Raw genomic sequence first — 17191 nt, forward strand, 5'->3', positions numbered from 1 at the left:
ATACGGCGAAACCCTGTCTCTATTAAAAATACTAAATTAGACGGGTATGGTGGCGGGAGCTACTCGGGAGGCGGAGGCAGGAGAAGGGCATGAACCCGGGAGGCAGGGGTTGCAGTGACCCGAGACTGCCCCACTGCACGACAGCCTGGGGGACAGAGCGAGACTCTGTCTCAAACAAAACAAAACAAGAAGAAGATCCATTACATTTACTGGCTTCTCAAGGGTTCTAAGAAAATGCAAACAGAAGATGATTAGAAAGGAGGGGCTTAGTTTTTTCCACCCAGGGGAGGGGAGGGGCTCAGTTCTTTCCATCCAGGGCAGCCCCACTGCTAACCTAGACTCAGAGTTGCCCCAAACAATGTCCTCTCACTTCCACTCCTTACCCTAGTTTCGACTCCAGCCATGACACCCCAGAAAACAGACACAGAGAGGCCTCGGGGATAAAGGTCTTTATTGAACAACCTTATCTCACTCAGTAACAAAAGAGCAGGAGGCAACAATTCCCCCAGAAGTCTGCAGCCGTGTCCACCCTTGACAGCAGGATGCATGGCCTGCTGATACATCAGCTGCAGTTTAGAGCCCCTGGTGGTCACTTAGAGATCATAATTGGGGTTCTTCCGAAGGATAACAAAACCTTCCAGAATGGGGGTAACAGGAAGAAACTCCTCAGTGGCCAATTCTGCCCGTTCCCCGTGGGCCAACAACACTGGGGTTGTATGTGTCTGGAACCCTGTGATGGTCTTCGGCTTGCCAGCCTGGCCCACCACATCCACTGCCTGTAGGGTAAGAAAATTGAAAAGATGGAAAAGTAGCAACAACCCACTGCCCACGCTAGTTTCAGCAAAGCAAGTATATGTACATTTTCCAGTTTGGGAATACAGCCTGAGCCCTCCCCTCTACTCAACCTCTCACCTGGCCCACACGGACAGACACTGGCAATGGCCGCAGCTCCTCATCAAATGTAACCAGCATTCGGGGCTGCATGGCAGCCACCAGCCCATACAATACATAGTGTGATTTGCCTAGAATAACTGAGGGAAGCAGACAGGACAAAAAGCTGGAAGACAAAAGGGCAGGCCTGACCAGAAACACTAGAGCCCACCTCAGCCCTAACCCTTTAACCCCTGTCATACGACTGAATCCATACTCCTCCCCTCATATACCCTACTACTAACCCAGAGATACCCCCACCTCACTTTGCTTACAGCCCTTAGACTTGAAAATCGCATTTCCCCAGTGACTTAGGAGCAGATGCAGGGCACACCACCCTCAAGCCTCTTCGGGCCAGATCGAAAGTGTGGGTGATGAAAGGCCCAAAGAATCTCAGGAACTTAGAGTGATACAGAGCTAACTTGGGGTCTTGAACCTAAATTATCCAAGTGGTCCTGGAAAGGGTGGAGTCAGAGCACTACATGCTATGATATAAAATTTCTGACAGGAACTCACTGTTTCGAACATCCAGGAAAGAGACAAGCACAGTGAGCAGCCCAGCCACCGCCACTTGACTCATAAGCTGCCGGTCACTGTGGTAGGGGCAGAGGGTAAGGGTACCCTTCCCTAAATGTGTCAGGCCCTGAAAAAAACAGAGGGAAGTAGAGGTGAGGAGTCACCACTGAGGAATCATTGCCTAACCCAGCCAAACAGAAATCTCCCACGTGGTCACATCTTTCCTCCTGGGCCAGCACTCCATGTTCCTCCTTCTATCACCACAGATACTTCCCCGGCATGCTCTGTGGAGAAGAGTTCTATTCTTTACCTGTGCCAAGCGCACCATGAAGAGGTTGTTTGGGTCCTTGGCATGATATTGAGCTAACTGGCGCAGCATTGCAGCCAGACGGGCATTATTGGTACCTGGAAATGTTAAGCATTACAGAAGTGAAAAAAGGGGCCTCAAATCTTCCCCCAATCTGTTTATGATCTTCTTCTGCCCGATACTCACCACTGCCCACCATGCCCATGGCAAAAATGGAGTTATAGGAAACTTCTGGATCAGCATCATGAGAGAATTTGCTTAGGGTATCCAGGATGTTGAGTCGTGGATTTGAAACAGAGATGAGGGCCAGTGCTAAAGGTACAGCCCTCCGGAGTGTAGGCTCCCCATATCTCAGCTGATGATCCAAGAAAATACAACAGTAAAGAGGAATGCAGTAAAAACAAGTTCCATTACAGGAGTGGACTGATGGGTAAAAGGGGGTCTTAACTTCTGTAGAAAAGGCACAGCAGGCCAGGCGCGGTGGCTCACACCTGTAATCCCAGCACTTTGGGAGGCCGAGGCGGTTGGATCACGAGGTCAAGAGATTGAGGCCATCCTGGCCAAGATGGTGAAACCCTGTCTTTACTAAAAATACAAAAATTAGCTGGGCATGGTGGTGTGCACCTGCAGTCCCAGCTACTTGGGAGGCTGAGGCAGGAGTATCACTTGAACCCAGGAGGCAGAGGTTGCAGTGAGCCAAGACCATGCCATTGCACTCTAGCCTGAGCAACAACAGCGACACTCCGTTTCCAAAAAAAAAGAAAAAAAAGAAAAGGCACAGCAAAAAGACCCCCTGTCCACCAAGAAAACCCATCAGAAAAGTCTTCGCTGGGGAACCCCAGGTCATCAAAACCAATATATTCCAATTTTCTTCATGCTATACTCACCAAGTGGCCAAAGGTTCGTAGTGCCATCTCTGCACCAATCTCCTCCCCCATAGCAATAAGGGCAATCCCCAGAACAGCTACTCCCTGCAATTGAAGAGACACCAGAACCCACTAAGCTCAAGGAATAAAAAACAGTCACCCTTGCCTCAAGTCCCATCTGAAAATAAAAAGCCATCCTGTGGGGAACACCCTTACCCCTTACATACAGAACCCAGTCTCACGCTATTTCACTACGTGGCAATACCCAGAGGGGCTCTAAAGCAAAAACCAAACCCAGTTCCCCTGTATGCTTATCTCTTCTCACAGCCTCTCTGAAAGTGCCCAGCTGCCCATATAACCTGATGTGCTCCCATGTCTGCAGGGGCTTCCTTTTTGTCCTTGTCCTTCTTTTCTTTCTTGTCTTTGTCTTCCTCCTTCTCTTTGGAGTCAAAGTGTTCGCTACAAATGTGGAGCAGCTGCTGCACCTTCAGCACATTCCCAGAGCCTGCATCAGGGTGGTGAGGGAGAACGGACAGAAATGAGAAGTTACCAAGGAAATGCTTTGGAAAACAGTGTAAGTCTAAAGAATCTAGAGCAGATCACAATGAAGGAGAAAGGAGAAACAACCTGAAAATAAGGACCAAGAAAGAAGTGAGGAGTCACTGGGGAAGCACAAAACAGACTCACAAAGACACAGACCTGCATATGCACACACATCCACCAGTGTGTTGGCAAAACTGCGGAATGGCTCTGACACAACCTCCAATGCAGCCAGGATTGCCTCGATAGCCTCACCCTTCCCTACAGGACAGATTCAAGGGGTCTGAGGATACTTGCCTCCATCCAGCACAGCCTGACACATAAACCCTCCCTGTTGTATCCAGTTACTGTCAGCTCTTTGCTCAAATAGAAACATTCCCTCACCCAGGTGGTTGAGACCCAGTCCAAGAGGAAGCCAACGAGCATAAGTGTCCTTGAGCTCAGTCTCTGACTTCTCCATGATGGTCTGAAGGATAGTGGAAGTTACATCTCCATTGCAGGACCCCACTGCTATCATTCCACAGGCTAGAGCTGTCACACCTGCCACCTAGAGGTAGGAAAATCAGTATTACACACAGTAAGTTATTAAAACATTTATGTCGATTCAAGATAGCCTATTTCTACAGTCCACTGCAAGATATTCTCACTAATAACATTAGTTTATAATCCCTTTTTGATGGTAGATCAAAATAACAATAGTAGCCATTACTCATTGAATATATACTATATGCCAGCCACTAGGCCAACTGTTTTGCGTACTATCGACATTTAACCCTCATGACAACCCCAGGATCACAGGTCCTGAGGTTATCCCCTGCACTGCTTTTTTTTTTTTTTTTTTTGAGACAGAGTCTCGCTCTATCGCCAGGCTGGAGTGCAGTGGCGCAATCTCGGCTCACCGCAATCTCTGCCTCCTGGGTTCAAGTGATTCTCCTGCCTCAGCCTCCCGAGTAGCTGGGACTACAGGTGCACGCCACCATACCCAGCTAATTTTTGTATTTAGCAGAGACGGGGTTTCACCACGTTGGCCAGGATGGTCTTGATCTCTTGACCTTGTGATCCACCCGCCTCAGCCTCCCAAAGTGCTGGGATTACAGGCGTGAGCCACCACACCTGGCTGTTATCCCCGTTTATGGATGAGAAAAATATGGCCTGAAGAGAATGAATTACTTGTTCAAGATCATACTGCTTATAAGCAGAGGTGGCAAGATTTGAACTCAAGACTTTCTGACTCTAAAACCTATGCCACTAGCCACCATGCTATATTTATCCATTAATGACGCTGCACAAGTATGAACATTTAAGGCTGACCAACGTCTGTAATACTAAGGAGAATCATCAATCCCAGGCTGTGTTAAGTTACACTTCACTCTAGTCCAAGTAGTTTCTCAGACATTCCAAGGGACAGAACGCAATACTAAAATGTTAACTTTTGTTGTTTTTTTTTTTTTTTAAAGACAGGGTCTCACTCTGTCACCCAGGCTGGAGTGCAGTGGCACAATCTCAGCTCACTGCAACCTCCACCTCCAGGTTCAAGCAATTCTCCCACCTCAGCCTCCCTAGTAGCTGGGACTATCGGCGAGTGCCACCACACCCGGCTAATTTTTCTGTGTATTTTTGGTAGAGATGGGGTTTCACAGTCTTGCCCAGGTTGGTCTTAAACTGCTGGGCTCAAGTGATCTGCCCACTTCAGCCTCCCAAAGTGCTGGGATTACAGGCACAGGCCACTGCACCAGGCCTAAAATGTTAACTCTTTAGCCTTAAAACCACCAGAGGCTTAGAATTCCAGATCAAGGGGTTTCACTGAGGTGACACCCCTCAATACACACAAAGAGGCATGTACACGTATGCACACATGCACACACTTACTTCTTTTTCATTATTTATCAGACAAAGTAGGACTCAAAGCACCTTCCCTACTTACTCTAAATGCTCACTAGCCTCTACTTACCTCCATACTGGACTTTGAATCTCCCATCACAGGCAGCAGCAGTGTTAGGACATCTTCACGATTTGAGCCAGCATAGGCCAAGCCTAGCCTGCAAAAGCCATGGGAAGGCGGTCCCCAACACATACCCAGGGATGCAGCAAGAAAAGAACAAAAAGAGAATCGGTCATTCATTCACCATTTCAACAAACATTCACCAAGAGTCAGATACCCAGTAGGCATAGTGGTAGCCCTTGGCAATATAGGTGAAAAGGGCCCAATTCCTGTTCTCCAGAGTGTACAGGCTGAGCACTACCAGAAAGAAAAGTGAGGAACCTTACCCAAAGATGGAACCAAGTCTCATGGTGTTGCTGTTGTGGAGAACATAGTCTGAGAGCAGTGCCAGAGCAGGGTCACACTCATTCCGGACCCCAGAGTTCACTATGCCACAGGCAAGAAGAGCTCCTGACTACAAAGAGTAAACAGATTCTTCACTCAGGATACTCTACCTTCCTCACCACAAAGGATGCAACATGGGCCTCACTGCAGCACCTGCCCTAACTGGAGTTAAAAACTGGGCAGACCTCATCAGTGCAAGAGAGGCACTGCTAGGCAATAGAATATGGAAGGGGGAAGTCCCCATGAGCAGGCTGTATGTAGACGAACCTTAATGTAGTCCTCAGAGGAGTACAGGTACTTGTCAATCTGGGTGAGGCCACCATCCACATCCCACAGCAGAATCATCCCAAGAGATGCAGCTGCACTCAACATTCCTATACCAGGGAAGAATCTATTAGTTTTAAAATGGTCCTATCCTGAGGATCCTGTTATTATAAAGAGCTCTCCAAAGAACTGCACGGTGGATCCCTTGTCAGATAACTTATGACTCCAAGAGGACAAAAGAAGTGATCAAAGCAAAACAAAAGACAAAGCAGGAATGGAATTATACCATGGTCCTTGTTCTTGTAAAGCCATTTGTTGCCATCATCTGTTAGCAGCTTGTCTTGGCCAAAAGCTGCATTCACAAAGCCATTCACAAAAGAGGAGGCCAGGTTCATGCGGGCAGAGTCCACCTGAGAGCCACTGCCCCCAAACCCTGCAACAGGAGGGAGAGGAAAGAAGGTTTCAGCTAGGACAGGAAAGAAACACAGCATGGCAGCTGGTTTCTGGTTCTGAACTAGTCCTTTAGTATCCTCTACCTATACCCCCAAGCAGTGACCTGAAAAAAAGTTCATGGGGATTCTGAGCTCAGTAGGATAAGCATGTTGGCCAAGCCATCACTCCCAATACAAGGGGCGTAACTACAATCCCCCAACTCCCATACACAGAGAGGGATACTCACTGTTGTTCTCTAGGTGGGTTTTGTAGATGTCATCAGGCACCTTGGGCTCCATGATGTCCAGCTGAAGAGAAGTCAGAGGGTCACAACTGCTCCCCTAGAACTCCCCCAGCTGTCCCTTCTGCTATCCCACTGAATGGCAATTCTAATCAAGGAGAGTCTAGTCAGAAGTATAGTCGGCGAGGTGAAATGGCAGGTAGAATTATGATAAAAAGGCCTTGATGAAAAAAGGGCAGTCTCACCTCCCGAGCTAAGGCCAAGAAGTTGCTGTTGAGCTGTACATTGGACATGATCTCTGTCAGGTCCTCATACTCCTCAACGTCTTCACTTAGCTCGAGGAACACCCCATGCCGGCCTAGCATGAATGCCATCTGTTTCTGTACTACCCTGTGGAGAGAGTCCGTACATCTGCTCACCACTGCCCACTAAGGGCACAGGAAAACCCCTCAAGCCCTAACCAGAAACTACAAGTCCCAGCTCTTTATGCAAATGTCCTATTCGTGAGCTTATCTCTTTGCCAACTTCTTCCCTACATACACATCCTTGCAGGAGGTGAAGATGTCTTCTACCAACTCCATGTCATTGAGCATCAATGCCAATCTCAGAGCTTCAGGGAACCGGCTAAACTTTCGGAACACACCCAGGGCACAACGCAGTAGGGCTGAGTTCTCAGGCTCAGGCACGTAATTCACACAACTACAAAAGTAAAAGTAACAAAGAATTCAGAAAGTGCCAGGCACTCATTTTCCCCATTGAATTCACTTACCCAAAATAAATAATGAATACCTACTACACACCAGGCACTGTGCTAGATGTTAGTACTAAGAAGACACAAAGTCTCTGTCCTCAAGAAACTCAGACATCAACAGATTAACTACAGCGTGATGCTATGCTTGAGCAAATGCTCTGGGAAAATAGAGGACGCACAATTGAGAGAGAGAGGTGCTGAGGAGGGCATGCCTGCCACCCATCCCTATCATGTTCACTCACCTGGTAAGATAAAGGCAGACCTTTGCGTATGCATTCTCATCAATGTCCTTCTCAAGCATGTCCACCTGCTCAATTTCCATAAGCAGGTCACAGGCCTCATGCTCTGCATTGTGGGCCATGTTGTAGGGGACAATTTCCTTCACCAGAGTGAGCAGTGGCTCCCGCTGGACCTTCTCCGCGTCATCCAGCTCCTGCCACTCCTTAGCCACTTCTCCTGCCAGATGCCTACAGATACGCCCAGACGATTAAGGGAGCACAGCTTCAGGGGAAGCACTTCTCTGTGGGTCAAGGAATCCAGTGTCTGGGAAATTCAATACACTGATACTCCAAGACAGATGGTACTCCACAAGAGAATTCTGAATTATCTCAGAGCCTCAGAGCCCCCTTCAGATTCCCAAGAAGAAAGATCTTACCTGACATACTCATGACCCCATGATGCCAATTCCTCCTGGGAGCCCACTAGCCGATACTTGAGGCACTCACGCTCCCCACTCATGGTCATGGCCAAAACAGAGATGATGTCAGCAGCAAAACGCTATAAAGAAAACAGTCCTTTGAAGTCAAACCCAACAGTCCAGCATAAAGGGAACATGCCTTGTGGAATCAAGATCGTTATCTCCAAAATTTAACTATTAACTATATACCAATCTCTGTACTAGAAATTTAACACGTTATCTAAGCTAAACCTCACAAAAACCAAGGTTGGTGTTGCTATCTCCATTTTTTTTTTTTTTTTTTTTGAGATGCAGTTTCGCTCTCAGGATGGAGTAATGCAGTGCAATGGTGCGCTCGGCTCACTGCAACCTCTGCCTCCAGGGTTCAAGCAATTCTCCTGCCTCAGTCTCCTGAGTAGCTGGGATTACAGGTGCCCACCACCACACGCAGTTAATTTTTTTTTTTTTTTGTATTTTTAGTAGAGACAGGGTTTCACCATGTTGGCCAGGCTGGTCTCAAACTCCTGACCTCAGGTGATCCACCCCTCGGCCTCCCAAAGTGCTAGGGTTACAGGTGTGAGCCACCACACCCAGCCACTATCTTCCTTTTAAACTAACACAGCTGAAGGGTGATAAACAAGGGATAATGTGGAGAAAAATGGAGGCTCTCAATTTTACTTTAATGGCAATTATAAACGATTAAAAGGTTTTAAGCAGAAAAGACCCATAACTGAGAAAGATCACAATAGCTGCTACATAAGAGACAGACTGTGTAGGAACAAAGGACAAAAGCAACAGCAGTTAAGAGGTGCTGCAATAGCCCATGCGAAAACTGAACATTTCCAGGATGAGGGTTGTACCAGCAAGCACAGAAGTGACTGAATGTGGAACATATTTTAGAGATAAATGAATGTGCATGGGATAGAAGGAAAGAGAAAAACCAAGATTAAACATAAGTTAAAAATAAACCATTATAATGAAACCCCAAAGTCCAACACAAATAACAGAAACGGTGTCTTCTGAGAAGTTGATATTCCTTTCAGCTCTTTTATGGATATTTTGACTGTGATGAACTCTGCTCAAATAGATCAGGGCTTAGGTCTATCAGGCTGCCTGTGACTCACAATAAGCTCCCCCATGGTCTGGGTAAAAAGGAATTCCTAAACTAGGCCTCCACCAGGTTTGAAACTGTTTTACCTTATTCTCCCCAGGGGCCATGTTCTCATAGATTTCCTTCAGTTTGCCATAGTGTGGACGCAGAAATTTGAGAGGCTTGGGCACTGAAGTCATGGAAGTTGTAGAAGAACGAATTTGCCTTCGCAATTCCTCCAGCGCTGGTCGATACAGGGATGTGTCCTTCTCCTGATCAAGAGAAGACAGGGCTCAGACAAAAAGGAGTCACACCCCTTCAAGTCATAATACAGAGATATTTAACTTAACAACTCCTCCAAGGAAATAGCCGTGTCTTATTCATTCATCTGTGATTCCTCAACTCCCTGCACCCTGCCTGGCACAAAAACAAATGACCCAAGTTAAGAGTTAAGAATTCTGCTTCTCCCACAAGAGAAAGCTGCAAAACTGCACGAATACCCTTGGTAACTCTCCTGCCTCCCAACATCATCATAACACTGACTCTAAAATACAGTCCACCGCACACAGCAGTTGCCTCAAAACAGAATAAAACAAACAAGTGGGAAAGATCCAAACATGTCCGAATCGTGTTAACATCGTGACTCACCCCCAGTCGTTCCACGAGCATCTCCAGTTCATCTTGAAGCTGTTTGTCCTCCTCAGACTGGAGGGTTGGGAGAAGCAGCTCATGAAGAGAAGGAATCCCAAAGACGTCCTCCTCCCACTTACCCGGGGCAGGTGGAGAATAAGCCTGCCTTCTTAGGAGGGGCCAGGTGGGCAAGGAAACAGTGGGAATAGGAAGCCCTGGTGGGAAATCAGCCTGGGTTCTGAACCAGGCTCTACTTGAAAGCCACTCTAGGAAACGGAGGTGACAATGACCCGCCCGAGTCCACCTCACGCGGCGGTGGTGAGGGTTGGTGGAGATGGCGGAGGTGATAGCGCGGAACGGAGAATGAGGAGCAGAGAGGCAGGGTGCCGGGAGTCCCGAGGGTCGCCCCAACCGCCCTCTCCCTGGTGCGGTGGGGTCGTTGGGTGTCGGGCCTGAGGCCTGTGGAGCCGCCGTGACTCAGCCCCGCGGCCTCCTCCGCCAGCTCTCGGGGTCGCGCCTCACCAGCTCCTGTTCTTTGTCCTTGTCCCCAGCATCCCGCCGCTCCTTGCCGCTCGGCTTCTCGTCCGTGCCGCCGGGGGCCGCCGCTGGGGGCTGCTGGGGCTGCACCGGCGCCTTGTCCCGGCCTCCCTCCTCCATCTCCGCCGCCACTGCCGGCCCGCTGCGCGCGCACCCGCTCGCACCGCCCTTTTTCCCAGACCGCCTCGCGCGCGTCGGCCGCGGCGCCCCTCCTCCTCCAGAGGCCACCCGCGACCGGAAACGCCGGGGCGAGCCGGGGGCGCTCGGCGACCCATCCACCCACACGGCCTGAGAGCCCCGCCCCCTGACCCCGCCCTCGGAGGCAGGCGGAGACTACAATTCCCAGCCTCCCTCGCGCCATAGGCACTCCTGGTCCCCGACCTCTTCGGAGTTTCCTGCAACCAGCGGGACTTCGCCGTGTGGCGTTTGGGTACGCTCGCTGCCGTAGATGGGCGGTTTGCGACCCGAGATACCGAGTTTTCCTTGGCCATAGGTTTTTCTCATAACGGTATAAATAGAACCCACAGTGACACTCCAGTTGGCTGCGTGGTGCGACAGACAAAGTAGATTTCTTGAAGTCCAGGACGCTTGATTGCCGCCTGTATAAAGTCTGTGTAACTGTGTCTAGCCCACTGTGAAATATTAACTTCATTTGGCTTTGTTATTGTTGTTGTTGCTTTTGAGGAGACTCGCTCTCTCGCCCAGGCTGGAGTGCAGTGGCGCCATCTCAGCTCACTGCAACCTCCCCATACCGAGTTCAGGCGATTCTCGTGCCTCAGCCCAATAGCTGGGATTACAGGCGCCCGCCACCAAGCCCAGCTAATTTTTTGTATTTTTTAGTAGAGATGGGGGTTTCACTATGTTGGCCAGGCTGGTCTCGAACTCCTGCCCTCAAGTTATCTGCCTGCCTCGGCCTCCCAAAGTGCTGGAATTACAGACATAAGCCACTGTGCCCGGCCTGGAACTGTGTCTTATTCATCTTTATGCTCCTAGCCTCCAGCCTAGTGCCTGGCTTGTGGTAGGCCTTGATAAATGTTTGCAGAATACAGGCATGCGTGAATGAATGAATGAATGAATGAATGAATGGCTTTGTATTCATCTTCAGGCCATCTTTGTGTATAATAATGACCCACTGGGGGCTGTCTTTGGAGGCCAGAACTAGGCATTGGAAAATCATCAGGTTTCTACATTTGCGAATCATGACAGACCCACTAAAACTTTTTTTTTTTTTTTTTTTGAGATGGAGTCTCCCTCTGTCGCCCAGGCTGGAGTGCAGTGGCGCGATCTCGGCTTACTGCAACCTCCGCCTCCCAGGTTCAAGCGATTCTTCTGCCTCAGCCTCTCAAGTAGCTGGGGATTACAGTCACGTACCACCACGCCTGGCTAATTTTTGTATTTTTAGTGGAGACAGGGTTTCACCGTGTTTGTCAGGCTGGTCTCGAACTCCTGACGTGGTTATCCGCCTGCCTTGGCCTCCCAAAGTGTTGGGATTACAGGTGTGAGTCACTGCGCCCGGCTTATTAACCTCATTTGATATTCTTACGCAGTTGAAAGAGAGTACTCTGCTATTCCCGTGGCTACCATTTTAAATACTCTGGGGAGCCAGGTGGAGTCGAAATCGATCAATAAAGCCCTGTGCTCCCCGCCAAGTTCTGGAGTTAAAAGCAGAACAAGACAAGGTCTTCCTCCGCTATCTTCTCGTCTTTCCCTGTGAAGTCTTAGAGGAGTGTGACTGACCTGCTTATGTCAGGACTGCTTTTGAGTGAGTCCATGCACTTCTTACAACCTTTTGAGATTGGTAGGGTTAGGTCCATTTGACAGAGGAGATCATATCAAGTAGTAGAATGAGGATTTATTTTTTATTTTATTTATTTATTTATTTTGAGAAAGTGTTTCTCTCCTGTTGCCCAGGCTGGAGTGCAATGGCGCAATCTCGGCTCACCACAACCTCCGCCTCCCGGGTCCAAGCGATTCTCCTGCCTCAGCCTCCCAAGTAGCTGGGATTACACATGTGCCACCACGCCCAGCTAACTTTTGTATTTTTGGTAGAGACAGGGTTTCTCCCTGTTGGTCAGGCTGGTCTCCAACTCCCGAACACAGATGATCCGCCCGCCTCAGCCTCCCAAAGTGTTGGGATTACAAGCGTGAGCCACCGCGCCTGGCCGAATCAGGATTTAAAGCTCAGTCTTCCAGTCTTCAAAGCCCTCGGCTGTTTTAGGCAAACCCCAAAGTTTCTTCTTTTTTCTTTTTTTGAGACGGAGTCTCGCTTTGTTGCCCAGGCTGGAGTGCAGTGGAGGGATCTCGGCTCACTGCAAGCTCCGCCTCCCGGGTTCAAGCCATTCTCCTGCCTCAGCCTTTGGAGTAGCTGGGATTACAGGCGCCCGCCACCACGCCCGACTAATTTTTTGTATTTTTAATAGAGACGGGTTTTCGCCGTGTTAGCCAGGATGGTCTGGATCTCGTGACCTCGTGATCCGCCCGTCTTGGCCTCCCAAAGCGTGCTGGGATTACAGGTCTGAGCCACTGCGCCCAGCTCAGAGTTTCTTCTTCGGCTGTGTGTGTGTGTGTGTGTGTGTGTGTGTGTAAGGTGAGGAAAAAAAGGAAGTAACTCTTCTCCCCTTCACCTAGTGGGAACACTCAGGAGTCTTCTAGGAATCTTATTTTATGGGTTCTGACACATTGAAGAGTAAAAGACACCTAGTACAACATAGCACTGAATGAATGTTGGCTAAATGTTTGTGTAGATACAGAAGTAAAGGTCTGAATCCATTTTAAATACCTGTTGCTCTTTTCCACTCAGTGTTTGGATTCTAGGCATGACCTTCCATTGCCATTGCCGATGACTCCCCCATCGCTGGTCTTTAGACAAAAATTCAACAGTCCGTAACTGTTCTGCCTATTCTATCTCTGGCTTCACGGTGTCCATACATTTTCACTTTCTTCAGTCATCTGTAGAGGGATTTTTTTCTAAATCTCCTCTTTATCCATTACTTCTTTTTTTTCTTTTCTTTCTTTTTTTCTTTCTTTCTTTCTTTTTTTTTTCCGAGATGGAGTCTTGCTCTGTTGCCCAAGCTGGAGTGCAATGGCGCGATCTCGGCTCACTGCAACCTCCGCCTCCTGGGTTCAAGTGATTCTCCTGCCTCGGCCTCCCGAGTAGCTGGGATTATAGGCACACGCCAACTTGCCCAGCTAATATTTGTATTTTTGGTGGAGACGGGGTTTCAGCATGTTGGCCAGGCTGGTCTTGAACTCCTGACCTCAGGTGATCTGCCCATCTCAGCCTCCCAAAGTGTTGGAATTACAGGTGTGAGCCACCGTGCCCAGCCCCATGACTTCTATCAGATCGCAGATTTTGTGCCACATACCAGTCACACCCCAGCCAGTACCTTAGAGGAGGTAAGGTGATGTGGCTTTAATAAAGCTCAGGTGACTGCAGATGAAGAGTAAATGAATAGGTGTTGTAGTATGTTTCAACATTTTTGTAGGTTTGAAATGTTTTGAAATAAAACATTGGGGGTTTTACACATAGGAGAACACAAGTTTTAGAGGTAGATCTGATATTTACAACCAAATTCTGCCATTCACCAGCCGTGAAGCTTGGGCAAGCTACCTAATCTCTCTCAGCTTGGTTTCTGCTTCTGTAAAATGTGAATCATAAAGTATCTCTCTTGTAAGTTGTTATGAAGAAATGAGGCTGGGAGCGGTGGCTCACGCCTGTAATCCCAGCACTTTGGGAGGCCAAGGCGGGTGGATCATGAGGTCAGGAGTTCGAGGCCAGCCTGGCCAACATAGTGAAACTCTGTCTCTACTAAAAATACAAAAATTAGCCGAATATGGTGGCATGCACCTGTAGTCCCAGCTACTTGGGAGGCTGAGGCAGGAGAATGGTGTGAACCTGGGAGGCGAAGGTTGTGGTGAGCCAAGATAGCACCACTACACTCCAGCCTGGGCAACAGAGTGAGACTCAATCTCAAAAAAAAAAAAAGAAAAAAAAAAAAGAAAAGAGCTGAGGTATTTAAAGTGCCCAGGTAGATGCCTGGCAACTAGAAAGCAGGCAGTTGTCATTTTATTTTCCAATTACCTCAAATCTACAGGGTGAGTTAAATATTCTTGTCCCCTACTCCCTGCCTCCAAGCCCTCAAGCTTCCAAGTTTCTCTTGCCAAATGCAAATGTCTGGCCATTCTTTTGTTTTTCTTTTTGAGACGGAGTCTCACTCTGTCACTAGGCTGGAGTGCAGTGGCGCCATCTCAGTTCACTGCAACCTTCACCTCCTGGGTTCAAGCAATTCTCCTGCCTTAGCCTCCTGAGTAGTAGGGATTACAGGTGCCCACCACCATGCTGGCTAATTTTTCTTTTTTTTTTTTTTTTTTTTTGAGACGGAGTCTTGCTCAGTCGCCCAGGCTGGAGTGCAGTGGCACGATCTCAGCTCACTCCAAGCTCCACCTCCCAGGTTTACGCCATTCTCCTGCCTCAGCTTCCCGAGTAGCTGGGACTACAGGCGCCCGCCACCACGCCTGGCTAATCTTTTTTGTATTTTTAGTAGAGACGGGGTTTCACCATGTTAGCCAGGATAGTCTCGATCCACCCGTCTCGGCCTCCCAAAGTGCTGGGATTACAGGCTTGAGCCACCGTGCCCAGTGCTAATTTTTGTATTGTTAGTAGAGACGGGGTTTTGCCACGTTGGGCAGGCTGATCTCAAAATCCTGATCTCAAGTGATCCACCCGCCTTGGCCTCTCAAAGTGCTGGGATTACAGGTGTGTGTCACTGTGCCCAGCTGTGGGCAATTTTTCAAGGCCCCTTGATAACACTGATGTCCTGCTTCACACTTCATTTCATCCAAAGTATTTTTCTAGGAGCACTCCTTCCTACCATATCACCAAACTCCCAGCCTTGTGGCCAAACTGCTCTCCAATCGGGGCCAGCCCATTACCTGACCCTACCTTCCTCCTTCCTTACATTACATCTGGAAGCCTGCCATGCTGCCCCCCAAACACAGCCTAAGCCGTAGAGCTATAGTATCTTATGGATAGCTCACACATCAGAGAACTGTTCAACCCAAAGCCATCACTTACATAACACCAGGCATGCTCCTGGCAGCACTCAGCATTGCACTGTCTCCACTGGCTTGCTTCTTTCTTTGTGAGACATTCTTCAAACAGCCAGATTGTGCTGTGGCCCTTCTTACTCTTAATTCCTGGGACTGACAGCGAATTGTATTTTTTTATTTTCTTTTTTTCTTTTTTCTTTTTTGAGACAGAGTTTCCCTCTTGTTGCCCAGGCTGGAGTGCAGTGGCACAATCTCGGCTCACTGCAACCTCCGCCTCCCAGGTTCAAGTGATTCTCCTACCTCAGCCTCCCAAGTAGCTGGGATTACAGGCATGTGCCACCACACCTGGCTAATTTTTTGTATATTTAGTAGAAACGGGGTTTTACCATGTTAGCCAGGCTGGTCTCAAACTCCTGACCTCAAGTGATCCACCAGCCTCGGCCTCCCAAAATGTTGGGCTTACAGGTGTGAGCCACCGCGCCCAGCCTTTTCTCCCTTTCATACCTAGTCCCACAGAAGATTTTACAATTCTCTCTTTTCATACCCACTATTACTACCACCCTTCTACAGAGTCATAATCCCTTATTGTGTCCCTTTCACTTATCCCCTTTTGATCATTCTAAACACTTCACCATTTCTGAATAGGCCTTGCCCCTTCAGTTGATTGCCCATTTCACATTGTTGCTCCTTCTGTATGAAACGCCTTTCACTGTTTGTCAGCTAGTAAATTCTCCCATCCTCTGAGCTCCAGCTCCATGTCACCAGTCCAGGGAGCTTTTCCTACCCTACCTTTAGGTTATTCATTTCTTCCTTGTGCTCTCATCATGCTTGGCACATACCTCTCCCTCCCTAGACTCTGAGCCCTTGGAGGACAGGAACTGTGCTCTGTCGCCCAAGCCGGAGTGCAGTGGCATGATCTCAGCTTGCTGCAACCTCTGCCTCCGGGTTCAGGTGATTTTCCTGCTTCAGCCTCCCAAGTAACTGGGACTACAGGCATGCACCAGCACACCCAGCTAATTTTTATATTTTTTAGTAGAGATGAGGTTTCACCATGTCGGCCAGGCTGGTCTCGAACTCCTGACCTCAAGTTATCTGCCTGCCTCGGCCTCCCAAAGTGCTGGAATTACAGGCATGAGCCACTGTGCCTGGCCTGGAACTGTGTCTTATTCATCTTTATGCTCCTTGCCTCCAGCCTAGTGCCTGGCTTGTGGTAGGCCTTGATAAATGTTTGCAGAATACATGCATGCGTGAATGAATGAATGAATGAATGAATGAATGAATGAATGGCTTTGTATTCATCTTCAGGCCATCTTTGTGTGTAACAATGACCCATTGGGGGCTGTCTTTGGAGGCCAGAACTAGGCATTGGAAAATCATCAGGTTTCTCCATTTGTGAATCATAACAGATCCACTAAAACCACTTTTTTTTTTTTTTTGAGATGGAGTCTCCCTCTGTCGCCCAGGCTGGAGTGCAGTGGCGCGATCTCGGCTCACTGGGTTCAAGCGATTCTCCTGCCTCAGCCTCCTGAGTAGCTGGGATTACAGTCACGTACCACCACACCTGGCTAATTTTTGTATTTTCAGTAGAGACGGTTTCACCATGTTGGTCAGGCTGGTCTCGAACTCCTGATGTGGTGCTCCGCCTGCCTTGGCCTCCCAAAGTGCTGGGATTACAGGTGTGAGCCACTGCGCCCGGCCTGCTTTTTTAAATTAAAAAACAACAAAAAAACAATTGGATCTCCAATATTGCAGAAAACTGTGCTTAGTTTTATGAGGGACTCTCTTCCACCCGGACATTTCCAAAGTGCTGTCAGGTGTGTGAAATCATACTTCTTGGCATATGTTAGCTTATTGTGGATGGGAATTAGTTAGACTTACCAATGGGACTGCATAAGGGATGGCCCAGCACTTTACCAATAATTGCTTTCCTGTGTCCACTGAGGAGCACCATCCTTTATTTCCCCTTCTGCCTTGACACACCAGAGCGTATTACATATGCATACTCAGCCTGACAGGGCTACTAAGGGTAAAGGTTA

The 17191-nt window shown here is 48.6% G+C and overlaps 1 protein-coding gene across 1 annotated transcript; it reads right to left on the reverse strand.

The window, feature by feature from the left end:
• Positions 1 to 433: 433 nt before the first annotated feature.
• PSMD2 (proteasome 26S subunit, non-ATPase 2) lies at positions 434 to 10390 on the reverse strand. Its single transcript, XM_003894746.2, has 21 exons — positions 10092 to 10390; positions 9588 to 9644; positions 9047 to 9211; positions 7829 to 7950; positions 7416 to 7640; positions 6963 to 7121; positions 6668 to 6812; positions 6429 to 6489; positions 6036 to 6182; positions 5753 to 5859; positions 5428 to 5555; positions 5111 to 5198; positions 3544 to 3706; positions 3319 to 3420; positions 2979 to 3124; positions 2641 to 2724; positions 1940 to 2108; positions 1757 to 1851; positions 1447 to 1573; positions 913 to 1031; positions 434 to 776 (listed from the first exon to the last, which is right to left on the reverse strand). The coding sequence occupies exons 1-21, from the start codon at positions 10224 to 10226 to the stop codon at positions 594 to 596; spliced, it is 2727 nt and encodes a 908-aa protein (XP_003894795.1). The 5' UTR covers positions 10227 to 10390; the 3' UTR covers positions 434 to 593.
• Between the last annotated feature and the right edge of the window lie 6801 nt (positions 10391 to 17191).

Source organism: Papio anubis, chromosome 2 (genome assembly GCF_008728515.1).
Source record: "Papio anubis isolate 15944 chromosome 2, Panubis1.0, whole genome shotgun sequence".
Lineage (NCBI taxonomy): Eukaryota > Metazoa > Chordata > Mammalia > Primates > Cercopithecidae > Papio > Papio anubis.